This window comes from Leucoraja erinacea, chromosome 1 (assembly GCF_028641065.1).
Source record: "Leucoraja erinacea ecotype New England chromosome 1, Leri_hhj_1, whole genome shotgun sequence".
Lineage (NCBI taxonomy): Eukaryota > Metazoa > Chordata > Chondrichthyes > Rajiformes > Rajidae > Leucoraja > Leucoraja erinaceus.
Genome location: NC_073377.1, coordinates 116418127 through 116432431, shown reverse-complemented (window position 1 = coordinate 116432431; position 14305 = coordinate 116418127). Strand labels below are relative to the sequence as shown.

The following is a 14305-nucleotide window of genomic DNA, read 5'->3' as shown; positions in this document are numbered from 1 at the left end:
TCTTCTGGAATTTTTTTAGGATGTGACAAGTAAAATGGATGAAGGAGAGCCAGTGGATGTAGTGTATCTAGACTTTCAGAATGCTTTTGATAAGGTCCCACACAGGAGATTAGTGGGCAAAATTAGAGCACATGGTATTGGGGGTAGGGTATTGACATGGATTGAGAATTGGTTGGCAGACAGGAAACAAAGAGTAGGAATAAACGGGCCCGTCAGAATGCAGGTAGCAGCGAGTGGAGTGCCGCCAGGCTCGGTGCTGGGGCCGCAACTATTTACATCATATTTTAATGATTCAGATAATGGAATTAAAAGTAATGCTAACAGATTTTCAGATGACACAAAGCTGGGTGGCAGTGTGAACTGCGAAGAGGATGCTATAAGGTTGCAGGGTGACTTGGGCAGGTTGAGTGAGTGGGCAGATGCATGGCAGATGCAGTATAATGTAGATAAATGTGAGGTTATCCATTTTGGCGGCAAGAACAAGAAGGCAGATTATTATCTGAATGTTGTCAGATTAGAAAAAAGTGAAGTGCAACGAGACCTGAGTGCCCGTCACTGAAATTAAACATGCAGGTTCAGCAGGCAGTGAAGAAAGCTAATGGCATGTTGACCCGCATAAAGAGAGGATTTGAGTATAGGAGTAAAGAGGTCCCTCTGCAGTTGTACAGGGCACTGGTGAGACCACATCTGGAGTATTGTGTGCAGTTTTGATCTCCTAATTTGAGAAAGGACATCCTTGCTATTGAGGAAGTGCAGCATAGGTTCACGAGGTTAATCCCCGGGATGACGGGACTGTCATCTGAGGAAAGATTGGAAATATTGGAAAGACTGGGTTTGTATTCACTGAGATTTAGAAGGATGAAAGGGATTCTTATAGAAACAAGTAAAATTATAAAAGAACTGGACAAGCTAGATGCAAGAAAAAGTTCCCAATGTTGGAGGAGTCCAGAACCGGGGGTCACAGTCTAAGAAGAAAGGAGAGCCCATTTACAACTGAGATGAGAAAAAACTTTTTCACCCAGTGAGTTGTGAATTTGTGGAATTCTCTGCCACAGAGGGCAGTGGAGGCCAATTCACTGGATGAATTTAAAAGAGAGTTAGATAGAGCTCTTGGGGCTAGCGGAATCAAGGGGTATGGGGAGAAGGCAGGCACAGGTTACTGTTTGTGGATCATCAGCCTTGATCACAATGAATGGCGGTGCTGGCTCGAAGGGCCGAATGACCTCTCCTGCACCTATTTTCTATGGTTCTATGTTTCGGCCTAACTTCCCCACACAGACCAATATGTCCCATTTACACAATTCCTACCTGCCTGCATTTGACCCATCTCTCTCAACCCATCCTATCTACAGTATGTATCCATTGTAATCAGCTTTCCGCTTACTGGATAGCACGCAACAAAAAGCATTTCACTGTACCCTGTTACATGTGACAATAAACTCAACTAAACTAACTAACTGTGCTCTACTGTTCTATTTTCTACGTATGCCTTAAGGGTTAATGATGTTTTATCATTCAATGTGTGACAATGGTAGGTACATTCTTTCAGCCCAATTTTTTAACATATTTCAGATGTGTTGTAAAATGCCTCTGGTGGGAGTTATTCCATTAAATATCCCAATCTAAATTTACAGGTATCTCTTTAATTAAGCTGATCCAAGTGGAATTTTATGTGCAATGGATTATAGCTTCACATAAAGTTGCCTCTGGGTGAGACTTCTTACTCCATCTGCCGTTGTGCTCTGCTTAAAGCAAGTTCGAACACTTGTACACAAAAGTATTCCAGCCTCTTTAAAGGGAAGAGAAACCTTTGGTTGTCTTCAGCATGGTTTTTTTATCTGCTTCTGTTCTGTTTATTTCACTGAATATATCCCAGAAGCAGATAGAACCAGAAGACAGTGTTCCCGACCTCCCATCTACATCATTGGAGACCTTAAAACTATCTTCAATGGGAATTGACTGGACTTTATCTTGCACTAAATGTTGTGCCCTTTATTCTGCATCTGTACAATGTGGACAGCTTGATTGTAAATCATGTATCATCTTCTTGCTGACTGGAGAGCATATACCCAAAAAACTTTTCACTGTACCTCAGTACACGTGACAATAATAAAAAACTACACTAAACATATATATTTCTCAATGTTAAAGATATTAAATGACATGGGAGAAAGCAGGAGCAGGGCACTGAAATGGATGATCAGCCTTGGTGATCTGGAGTAGGCTTGAAGGGCCGACTCCTACACCTATGTTTCTGAGTTCTCCCATCCTCGTCACTGTTATCATTTATCCTATGGTGGATCCTGTATACTACTAGACCTTGGATAAGTTCTACTTGCAGTAGCAGTAGAAAATTGCCCAACGCATCACCGGTTCCACGCTCCCCTCCATTGATCTGTCCAAAGCAAGCGCTGTCTGCGGAGGGCGCTCAGCATCGCCAAGGACTGCTCTCACCCCAACCATGGACTGTTTACCCTCCTACCATCCGGGAGGCGCTACAGGTCTCTCCGTTGCCGAACCAGCAGGTCGAGGAACAGCTTCTTTCCGGCCGCTGTCACTCTACTAAACAACGTACCTCGGTGACTGCCAATCACCCCCCCCCCCCCGGCACTTATTATTTATTTATTTTAATTCAAAATCGTTTGCTATGTCGCTCTTCAAGGGAGATGCTAAATGCATTTCGTTGTCTCTGTACTGTACACTGACAATGACAATTAAAATTGAATCGGAGCTGTTTCAGGATGCAAAGCCTTTGAACAAGATTGCTTATTTTACCAGTGAGAAAGTGTCTACATGCGTCACTGCATCATCTAACACTGCAAAACCTCTTCAAGGTATCCATAGATGCTGCCTCAACCTCTGAGTTTCTCCAGCATTTTATTTTTCCAGCATCTGCACTTCTTTCTTAAACATTTCATCTAACACCCATGTGACATGTTTACACAAGTCTATACCAAAACGCCGCACATCCTGTCAACATGAACTTCATGGGGCATTAGCCCTCTTCATCCTCTCAACAGTTATTGATATAGTCAGTTGGGGCAATGGTTCATCGTAGTCCTTTTCCCCGTTGTTCAGCCAATAGCCTGTAAATCTCCAGCAATGGTGAAGGAAGAGAACCGTTACGCACACAATGTTATGTCTAGGGTCCTCAGGAATCGAGCCTTGCAGGATAATCATCTTCAGATACATTCTCCACTTTGGCAACAACCCTTAGATGAAGAGTCTTTCCTCCATTTGTATGTCGGAACATCTACGTCAATATATTCTGTTACCTTCACCTTTGGCCCCAACTCTGTACTTCCACTCCTGCTCCAGGATTACTTTTGAATTTTCTGGATCAAAATAATCTGGTGTAAGCAACATGGGGTGAAAAAATCACACAGGCGCATGGAAGGTGTTTGGCATATGACATTGTTGTTGAAGATTCTGGTGCAGTGGGTGTTTGTGGAACGGATGCAATAAAGGCCATTGGACTGGGCAAGGTAATAGCTGCAGATCATAGAGGACAGAACATAGAAAACGGATCACAGAGGAGGGATGATGGAAGATAGCAGAGAAACAGGTCCTTCAGCCCACATTGTCCATGCTGAACATAATGTCAAGTTAAATGCATCTGTACATGATTCATATCCCTCTTTGGGATGTGAAAAGGTTGTGGATGTTGACAAGTTGTTTCCAGTAATGGGAGAGTCTAGGACCAGAGGCTACTGGCTTAGAATAAAAGAACGGACATACCTTCAAAATGGAGATGAGGAGGAATTTCTTTAGCCAGAGGGTGGTGAATCTGTGGAAATCATTGCCACAGATGGCTGTGGAGGCCAAGACATTGAATATTTTTAAATCAGAGTTTGATAGGTTTTTGATTTGTGAGTGTGTCAAAAGTTACAGAGAGAAAGCAGGAGAATGGGGTTGAGAGGGAAAAATAGAGCAACCATGATCAAATGGTGGAGCAGACTCTGTCTCATGATCTTATGATTTAGTTAATCAGGGTCACTTTACATGAATGCCCAAGCACTCCCTCTTGAGTTTGAGTAAACAATTGGGAATATGAATTTAAATTCTTAATGCCACTTCTAAAATCAGAAATTTTCATTATTTCTAAAGGACCTGTTCATTTTTATAGGATTTTTGTTTGTTTAAAGCAGCCAGCAAGTAATTCTCAAAGCCAATAGAAGGATTTATGTTTTAAAATGTGATAGTAGGTTCACAAACTGCAAGTCATCAGCTTGTGGCATTCAAAGTGGGCTTCAGTACATCCCATATTAAAGTCAATAATGAATTGCCGTAAAGTGTTAAGGACATGCCTGTATTTTCTTGGGAAATGCTCATAAAATGATATTCTGCAGGTGTTGCTTCTTAATGGTTGGAGCTAATAATGTAATTAATCAGGTTTCTATGGAGGAAGGGAGTGACTTTCAACACTTTGCAGTCATGAATGACTTCATTTTGCTGAAACTTTGTGGAAAGCATGCAATTAGTTTATCTCAACCTCCCTTGGCGACTCTAAACATCAGGAAAGGTAGACATCCTGTAATCAATTCCCCGAATCTGGCCTTCGATGATCTCAATACACAACATTCTTCTCACACGTGGGTGCCTGGAATGCACAAACAGGGGTGTTGGTGGAGCCAGATACAACAGAGAGTTTCGGATAGGTCCATGGATGTGCAGGGAATGGAGGGATGTGGGTGAAGTGTGGGCAGGTAAGAGTTGGTCTTGGCATCATGTTCAGCTCAGACATTGTGAGCCGTAGAGCCTGTTCCTGTACTGTACTGTACTAAGTTCTATGTTCTAAACCCATATTAACCTTCAGCCACCTCGGCCCTAAGCTTTGGAATTCACTCCTGAATCTCTCCATCTCTCTCTCTGCTTCATTGAAGCTCCATCTGCCTGCCTATGTTTCTGTTTATTCTTCACAGTATCTTCATCAGGTTCAAAAAGTATTATTGAAACCAGTTCTATAATTGAAGAGAGAGTTAAATATAGCTCTTTGGGCTAACGGAATCAAGGGACATGGGGAGAAAGCAGGAACAGGGTACTGATTTTGGATGATCAGCCATGATCATATTGAATGGCGATGCTGGCTCAAAGGGCCGAATGGCCTACTCCTGCATCTATGTTTCGATGTTTCTATGTTTCTATTGACTGAGCATGTAACCATCAATGACCTTGGTGGCATACTTAGGTTTAGGTTTATTATTGTCACATGTTCTGAGGTACAGTGACAAGTGTTTAGTTTTGCATACTATCCAAACAAACCAAATATACCATACATAGATGCAATCAGTTCAAACTCAAGTATGATAGAAGGAATATAGTTCTCAGCATTGCAGCACATTGTAATGCATCAGTCCCTTAGATACTTTACCAATGCTAAGAGAGACACAGAGGCAGAGTTGCTGCCTTACAGCGCCAGAGACCCATGTTCGATCAAGACTAAGGGTGCTGTCTGTATGTAGTTTGTATGTTCTCCCTGTGACCATGTGGGTTTCTCCCGAGTTCCCTTCCACATTCCAAAGCCAGGTTTGTAGGTTTCAGTAAATTGTCCCCAGTGTGTAGATTAGAACTAGTGTATGGTGATTGTTGGTCGATGCGGACTTGGTGGGACGAAGGGTCTGTTTCCACACTGTATCTCTAAACTAAACTAAACTAAGAGAGACATAGAAATGGGTTTCGACCCGAAACATCGTCTATCCATGTTTTCTGGGGATGTAGCCTGACCCGCCCAGTTACTCCAGCATTTTGTGTCTATAAACCAACATCTGCAATTCCTTGTTATTGTATAAACATGTCCTTTTCCCTGCGTAGGTCATGAAGGGGACTCCTGCCTCCGCTCATCTGATTGTGCCGAAGGTTTCTGCTGTGCCCGTCATTTTTGGACCAAGATCTGCAAGCCTGTTCTTCGTCAAGGAGAAGTATGTACGAAGCAGAAGAGGAAAGGTTCGCACGGCTTAGAGCTTTTCCAGCGCTGTGACTGTGCTAAAGGACTTGCCTGCAAAATCTGGAAAGAGGCCAAATCACGGCTCCACATCTGCCAGAAAATCTGAGAGCATCGGTATTCTGCTGCAGCCCTGAGACTGTGCGAAACTAAGGTGCTTTGTACAACCATATCGTGTAAATAATGCAGGATTTGTTAAAGTTGCTTTTCTTTAACAAGAATCCTTTCTCGCTTAATGCAAAAGTATACGGAGGCCCAAGGATCACGGCATGTTCATATTTGGGCCAGTCCATGACCGGATTCTATTTTCAAATTAATTAAAGCGGGCAGCATTGCAGTGGGCAGCGTTGAGCTGCAGTCTCAATTTTCCATCACAGTTTGTAATTCTCACGGTGTGGGTATCGCTGACGAGTCTGGCATTTATTTCTCATCCCAATGTCCCTCGACAAAAATTGACGACAGCTCTTCACTTTGTACTCCTCCTGTTGGAAAAGCACTCACAATGCTCTGGGTGGGTTTTGACCAGCATTATGTGAATTATAGGTCAACGCGTAGAATCTTACAGCGCAAGTGGATGCCATTAGGCCCATCGGGCCTGTAACAGCACTTTACGACACATGGGGATGCATGCAAGCATGTATTTATTGACCTTTAATGTTGCCCCTGGGAAGGCATGAGCAGTTGACCTTTTCCTCGAATATCAGCAACTTTCCAAATCCATCCCCCTTTGCAGACCTGAAGGATAATTGCTAATCAGTTCTCTTCCCCTCCAAAACCCATTGTGTTTATCTGCATAGAAGTCCATTTACCATAGGCACACAATGTTTCACACTCAGAACATCTTACTTACAATGTATGGTTACACATCAAGAAATGTCAGTGCAGATAAACTTAATAATTGGAAACATGCCATTCAGCCCCTCAAATCATAATACTATCCCACCCCCCTTAGTTTATTTACCCGCCATTTCCATGCTGTGGCTTGAAATCCCGTTTTGATACCTCATGACATGAGTGGCATAGCAACTAATCAAATTCCTTTTGCAAAGATCACATTTACAATTGAGGAAATTAAGACACAACATTCTTCGCTCATAGAAAGGTGAAAAATCAAAAGGTTATTTTCAATTAATCATTATATGTTTCAAGAAACTTGCTGGATGGTTTATCTTAAATAATCTAAATCTGTGAATCAGGTTTTTTTCTTCAGCCTGTATGTATGTAGTTTAAAATATTTAATGAATGAACGTATTCAAAATACAGAAAAAATAATTGAAAGGTCTGATGTCAAAGTGGGGACGTATAGTAAATGTGTCCAGTCAACCTGTTGTCAATTTGTCTATTTAGATAAATAGGTGAGAAAAAATAACAATAGAAGAATATAGGAAGAAGTCAGAACAACTGGGAAAATAATTAGAAGAAGAAAAAATTATATTCAATGTCTGAAGTAACACAGTGATGAATTTTGTAAAGAAAGAAAGGAAATAAACTCTAACCACCTTGTCTTTGGCCTTGTGCACCGCTGCCGTGTGACACAACATTGGTCTGAGGGTCAATATCTTATCTTGAAGACTCACATCAAATGTTCAATAATTTCATATAATCATCTTTAGGCATTTGACATTGCCAGAGTTAGATGTATTTTTATGCCAACGCTTAGTCAATCACCAATCCCATTATCACACCCTTTCACCTTGCACAATCACCCCATTTATCATTTATCTTCATTCTTTCACTCACCTTCCCTTGCGTTTCTTCTTTCACATCAAAGCTGTTTCTGTTGAAAGGTCATCCAGTGTTGAAATGTTAACTCAGTTTCTATCTTTATAGACATTGCCTTATCGACTGAGTATTTTTCTGACTTAATTTCAGATTTCAAGCATCTGCAGCATTTAGCTTTTGTACAAGAAAGTAGTATATTTTGAAGGAGATTCAACAAACTGCAGAAATACAAAGTATGGGATCTTTTCTGAGAAGACTGAAAGCAAAATATATAGAATCCTTAATTTTGCAAAAGTTAAGGAATTTTTGCTATATCTTTATTAATCTTGGTATGGTCTCAACTGGATTATCATATCCAATTCTGGGCACCAGCAAGATGCCAAAGGCTCTACGTGATTTAATACATGTTTAACAAGGTTATGTGATGAGAGAAGAGAAACAGAGGTTAATCTTTCTGAAGAAAGAGAAGGTTACGGTAGGATTGAATGGAAGTGTTCAAAATTGTGAAAGTTTTAAGAGGAATTAGATAAATTATTTCCACTGAGAGGAGAGTTTATAACCATAGTTATTGATAAAAGAAAAAGACTGATGAAGAGACTGCATGTTGTGATATGGAATGCACTGACAGATGGGGCGGTGAAGCAGATAAAGGGGATTTTTAGCACGGAATCAGTTATACATGTGGGAAAAGAACTATGGTGAAGTGTAGGATAATTGCTGATATTTGTAAACTCCAGCACTGAAGGCAGGGTTGGCCATTTTCTTCGATTTTCCCCAAAGACATCACAACTAGTCCACCGATCAATCATCCAGTTGATTATTGAGTTGAGTCCAACCAGTACTGGCGCTGGTTAAACAACTGAAGATTCAGTACTTCAATAACATAGGTTGAATCATAGTTCATGTATTGGTGGTAGACTTGTGGAGATGTGATGTGTGGGTTGCTGGGTTAATTGGCTGTTGTAAATTTCCTCTAATCCACAAATAATTGGTAATATTGCGGGGAGAGGTGGGAGTTGATGGGAAAGGGTGAGCAAAATAAAATGGGTTAGGGTTGGATTAGTGTATGAATGAGCATTTGATGGTCAGCATAGACTCACTTGGCCAAAGGGCCTCTTCCAGTGCTGTATCTCTCTGTGACGTTAAAACAAGTTACCAGCAGAAGTCCCTTAAACCCGCATTGGAGAGAGAAAGGATGGAAGGAGATTTTTAAGATGCAGATTGACATATTCTTAATTAGGAAAAGTGTCAGGAGTATTGGGGAGTATTGGGAATGGTGTTGAGAGGGAAAGATAGATCAGCCATGATTGAATGGTGTAGACTTGATGGGCCAAATGGCCTAATTCTGCTCAAATAACTTATGAATTTACAATAAGGGAAGCAAATTAAGTTGATACCCAATGTCTTTCATCACCATCAGCTCTTAATCGATAGAACTGAACTGCAGTTGCAGTGTTGCCAGTTCCTGACTGCTCTGAATGCTGAGTCCAGTTTTCATGTTGTACTAATTAATATAACGTTTATTTTTCTTGTCAGAGCTCTCTACAAATATCAATATATATTTTTAATATACAGACACCTTGAGGGTTTAAAGCCCATCTGAAGCATAATGCAATATATATTAGTTTAGTTTATTGTCACATGCACCAAGATACAGTTAATACAGTCTGCTAAATTGAACCGCATAAGTTAGGTCAGGCCAGTAAAAATAATTTAAAGAATAATCAATGAAAGGGAGAAGATTGCCTTTTTTCAATTACATGAAATGGGTTGCTAGTGAATTAGAAGATGATAATATATCAAATTTTCTTGTCTATTATTATGTGGAGTGTGAAAACAGGCAGCCAATTTTCTGGAAGCCCACACAGCCAAAGGTCAAGTCAAAGTTTCCATTTAAGTACTCTGAGGACTTTGAAAGTATGTGAGTATATTTCAGAAATGTGGGCATCACTGACTTTTACCCAGTGAACAGAAAACCACAGGATCAAAGTGCAGATTGTCAAAGTCCGCGGGGAACAGGTTAACCCAGTTGGCAGTAAAGTGTGATCAAATAATTGAATCAGATTTCACTGGCAGCACATGTTTGCACATGTTAACACTTAGCTCAGTGTCACCCCTGCTGAGCAAAGCCCAGTGGATGGAAAACTTTCTCAAGATGGTGCATTGAATTGTCACTACAGTCACTGACATCTGGTGAAAGAAAAGAGGGATTGTGGTGTGTAGACCATGACATGCCATTATCGGAACCTATATTGTCATCCTTTTATAATTTACCTTCCACGGCTAGTGAATATAGGATATGCTATCATTATTGAGTAATACCAGAAAACATATTGGTGACGGCTAAATCTTTTAACTGTAAATTTGTGTAGGATTTTATGTACAGTACTGTAATCCAAAACCTGAAATTTCTTTAGAAGAGAAAATTTAAACCAGTTCTTGTCTCTGCTCTGAACACTGAGTCTAGTTTTCTGGTTGTGTTCATGCATATAACATTTTTTTTCTTTTACGGGCTCTCTACAAATATCAAGATCTTTTTTTAATATACAGACGCCTTGAGGGTTTTAAGCCCATATGAAGCAAGTGAAGTATGTATTAGTTTAGTTTATTGTCACGTGTACGGAGGGTACAGTGCTTGAAGCAACTGATGTAACATAGATAAGGTTATGTTACTCTCCCCTTCTTAATCCACACATTATGGCAAACAGTGAAAGAGTAAATAATGAAGAAGTTTAGGAGAGAACTTTATATGGAACCATGGGTAGCAGTGAGTGTATGCCAAATAATAATCTTTTAAAGTAGTCCAGATGATGGATTGTCTGAAATTTGCTGTTGAAGTATATTTTGCTCTGTATCCAGTGGAATACAGGAGATTATTTTCATCCAATTTAAGGGCCTGTCCCACTTCCACGACCTAATTCACTACCTTTTTTTACTCGTGGACATTTTTCATCAGGCTAGAAAAACGCCTAGACCTACTTGATGCCACGAGTACCTACGACTAGCATCACGACCTCCTACGACCTACCTACGGCCTCCTTCGACCTCCTACGACCTTGTGGCGACCATACTGCAAGTATAAGTCAAGGGCAAACTTGGCAGAGGTCGTGAATTATGTCATGAAAGTGGGACAGGCCCTATATTCTGCTAGCTATTTCTTACACCATTGATGATGCAATGTGTAAACTTAAGGCCCTGTCCCACTTTCACGACCTAAATCGTGACCTCTGACGACCTTAAACGAGCTAAAAAAAAAATCAAGGTCGTGGTAACCTACGACCTCCTACGACCTTTCACGACTATGTGTACGACCTTATACGACTATGTTGAAGATCTCCCACGATTATGAAGAAGACCTCCGACATCCTTTGACTATGTTGAAGGCTGGCTTCGACCATGTACGTTTTACTGCTGTTTGCAGTAGCCCTTTTGCTTCTGCAGCCTTTTAACAAAGGCAGAAGGGGAAGAGCAAGGGTGAAGGGGAAGCACAAGAAGAGGTCTCAATGGGTGAATGGAGATGATGTGATGGACTGTCCCAGTACACCAGATGACTGGAAGAGAGTGGCGCTGAGCTTTGACAAAAGATGGAACTTTAAGCACACATATGGGGCAGTGGATGGCAAACATGCCATTCTTGTCCCTGACCCTGTACCCCTCATTTTCCTTTTCGTACAGGATGGCATTCTGCTGGAACCGTTCCTCAAGGTCCCCCTCCTGCTGCCTGGTGAAGGTGTAGGGCATAACCTTCCTCCAGCCCTCCCTCACCACCAATGGGGCATCTGCCTCTGATGCTGTGTCAGACACAGGAGAAAGGGCTGCTTTGCTGCCTTCAAATGAGGCAGTGAAGGATGGGGTGGTGGTGGGGACATATACTACCACCCTGGTCTCCTCCTCCAGGGGTCTCTCATGCAGGGCCACCTCCTCCTGCACTATCACCTCCTGTGGCATCACCTCCTGCCACTCCTCCTCCTGGGTGGGCAACACCTGCATGGCAGGTGTTTTTGAGGGTTGTGACCTCCCCCTGCGCTGCTGCCTTTTTGTTGCCATCTCTAAAACACAAGTCTCCTCTACAAAAAACTCTCCACCTGTGAATGAACATGCCTTGGAGTGACAGAGGTGACGTTCTGCTGTTTAAATAACCTTTTTTTTCCACTGACCTTTTTTTCACCCCTGAGCTATTACCTTCGACTGCCTCTGACGACCTAGGACTACCTACGACTAGCTTCACGACTTACTACGACCTACCCACGACCTACCTACGAGTAGAAAGTATCGATTTTTTCCATGACGACTTTTTTTAAACTTGTGGACATTTTTTATCAGGCTAGAAAAAAACGCAGCGTCCTACATGATGCCACGAGTACCTGCGACTAGCACCACAACCTACCTACGACCTCCTACGACCTCGTGGCGACCATGCTGCGAGTATGAGTCAAGGGTAAACTCGGCAGAGGTCGTGAATTAGGTCGTGAAAGTGGGACAGGGGCTTAACAATGATAAGAAACAAGACTACAAGATGGATATTAATGGGAGATTGTACTCAACTGATGCTGTATAATGGATATTGGGTGTGCCAAATTGGGCGTGCATGCTTCTGATCTGGCTTGGGACATCCATACCTGGAAGAGACACATTGTTCAGGGCAGCACAGTGATGCAGTGGTCAAATTGCTGCCTTCTAATGCCAGTGACCCGGGTTCGATCCTGACTACGGGTGCTGTCTGTACAGAGTTTGTACCTTCTCCCTGTAACCAAGCGGGTTTTATCTTGTTTCTTCTCACACTCCAAAGACATACAGGTTTGTAGATTAATTGGCTTCTGTAAAGTGTAAAACTCTCACTAGTGTGTAGGATAGTGCTAGTTTCTGGGGTGATCGGGCGTTGCTCGGCATCAAGGAGCCTGTTTCCGCGTTGTATCTCTAAAGTCTAAAGTAACAGCTAAGGAAAGAGCTAAAGAAAGATACAAAGTGTTGGCGTAACTCAGCGGATCAGGCAGCATAACCTAGAGAACATGAATAGGTGATGTTTCTGGTCTTAACCCTTCTTGAGAGTAATTGCAGGGATGGGGAGTGGTGATGGAAGAACAAAGCATGGCAGGTCATAGGTGAACACAGGCGAGTGGGGGATTTGATAGGCACATAATTGGACAAAGGCCAGAAATGAACACACACAAGGTGTGCGACAAAAGCTCATAAGGTCATAAGTGATAGGAACAGAATATGGCCATTCAGTCCATCTACTCCGCCATTCAATCATGGCTGACCTATCTCTCCTTCCTAATCGCATTCTCCTGTCTTCCTCCATAACCTCTGACTCCTGGACTAATCAAGAATCCAACAGCCACCACAGCCTTCCATGGCAAAGAATTGCACAGATTCACCACCCGCTGACTAAAGAAATTCCTCCTAAGGAAAAGGATGAAAGATTTGAGAATTGTGTAACTAGAAGATTGATGAGGTGTGAATTGTTAAGGAATGTAGGGCGATTGGGAAAAAAGTAACAGTTATGCAGAAACTAACAGTTGTTTGAGATCACTGATGCCATAAATGCTAGACATATGAAGTTATATATAAAATAAATTGCTGTGCTCCACTTATTGTTTGGAAGCAAAATCTTCACAAAGAGGGAACAAGGAACACGGATACATTATATGCGATATTCAATTTGGTTTGTGGACACAATTACTGCAGGTTTGTTAAGTAAATCAAATTAGTTATCATCTCTTGGCTTATCCAATCTCCTTCAATGGCAGCCACACTCCCTCAACCCATCACCCACCAGCACTACAGACACATAGTCACACAGCACAGAAACAGGCCCTTTGGTCCAACTAAAGATAGACACTAAAAGCTGGGGTTTCTCAGCGGTCAGACAGCATCTCTGGAGAAAAGGAATAGGTGACATTTTGGGTTGAGACCCTTCTTGAGTTACTCCAGCTTTTTGTGTCCATCCTGGGTTTAAACCAGCATCTGCAGTTCCTTCCTACACCTGTGGCTCAACTTGGCCCTACTGATCACGATGCCCCATCTAAGGTAGTCTCATTTGCCCACATTTAGCCCATCTCCCTCTTACCCTTTCTTGTCCATGTTGCTGTTGCAATGTCTCTTAAATGCTGTTATTGTCCCTGCCTCAACTACCTCTTCTGGTAGCTCGTTCCATATACCCATCACCCTCTGAATGAAAGGGTTGCCCCTCAGGTTTCTATTAAACCTTGCCTCTCTCGCCTTAAACCCATGTCCTCTTGATTCCCCTACTTTGGGTAAAAGACTCTGTGCATTCACCCTATATATTCACCTCATGATTTTATGCCCCTCTATAAAAGATCACCCTCTGCCTCCTGCACTCCATGGAATAAAGTCTTAGCCTGCCCAACCTTTCCCTATAGTTCAGACCCTCAAGTGCTGACAAGATCCTTGTAAATCTTCTCTGCACTCTTTCCAGCTTAATGACAACCTTCCTATAGCAGGCTGAGCAAAACTGAACACAGAACCATAAATATTAAAAAGAAGCCATTGTAATTATTGAAGGAATATATGAAAGAGTTTCAGACTTATTTTTAAAGCAGGTTTCAATGAACTGAGAGAGATTCCAATAATTTTGACAATTACCAAATATTCTGTCTTTGCATCAATGTTTTTAATGTA

General features: G+C 41.9%; 1 protein-coding gene across 1 annotated transcript in view; it reads left to right on the top strand.

The window, feature by feature from the left end:
- dkk2 (dickkopf WNT signaling pathway inhibitor 2) overlaps nucleotides 1-12532 on the top strand; it is a 55840-nt gene extending 43308 nt beyond the window's left edge. The window contains exon 4 of the mRNA XM_055641854.1: nucleotides 5812-12532. Coding sequence (XP_055497829.1) covers nucleotides 5812-6050 — 239 coding nt within the window. The 3' untranslated portion in view covers nucleotides 6051-12532. The remainder of the gene's footprint in view (nucleotides 1-5811) is intronic.
- The last annotated feature ends 1773 nt before the right edge of the window (nucleotides 12533-14305 follow it).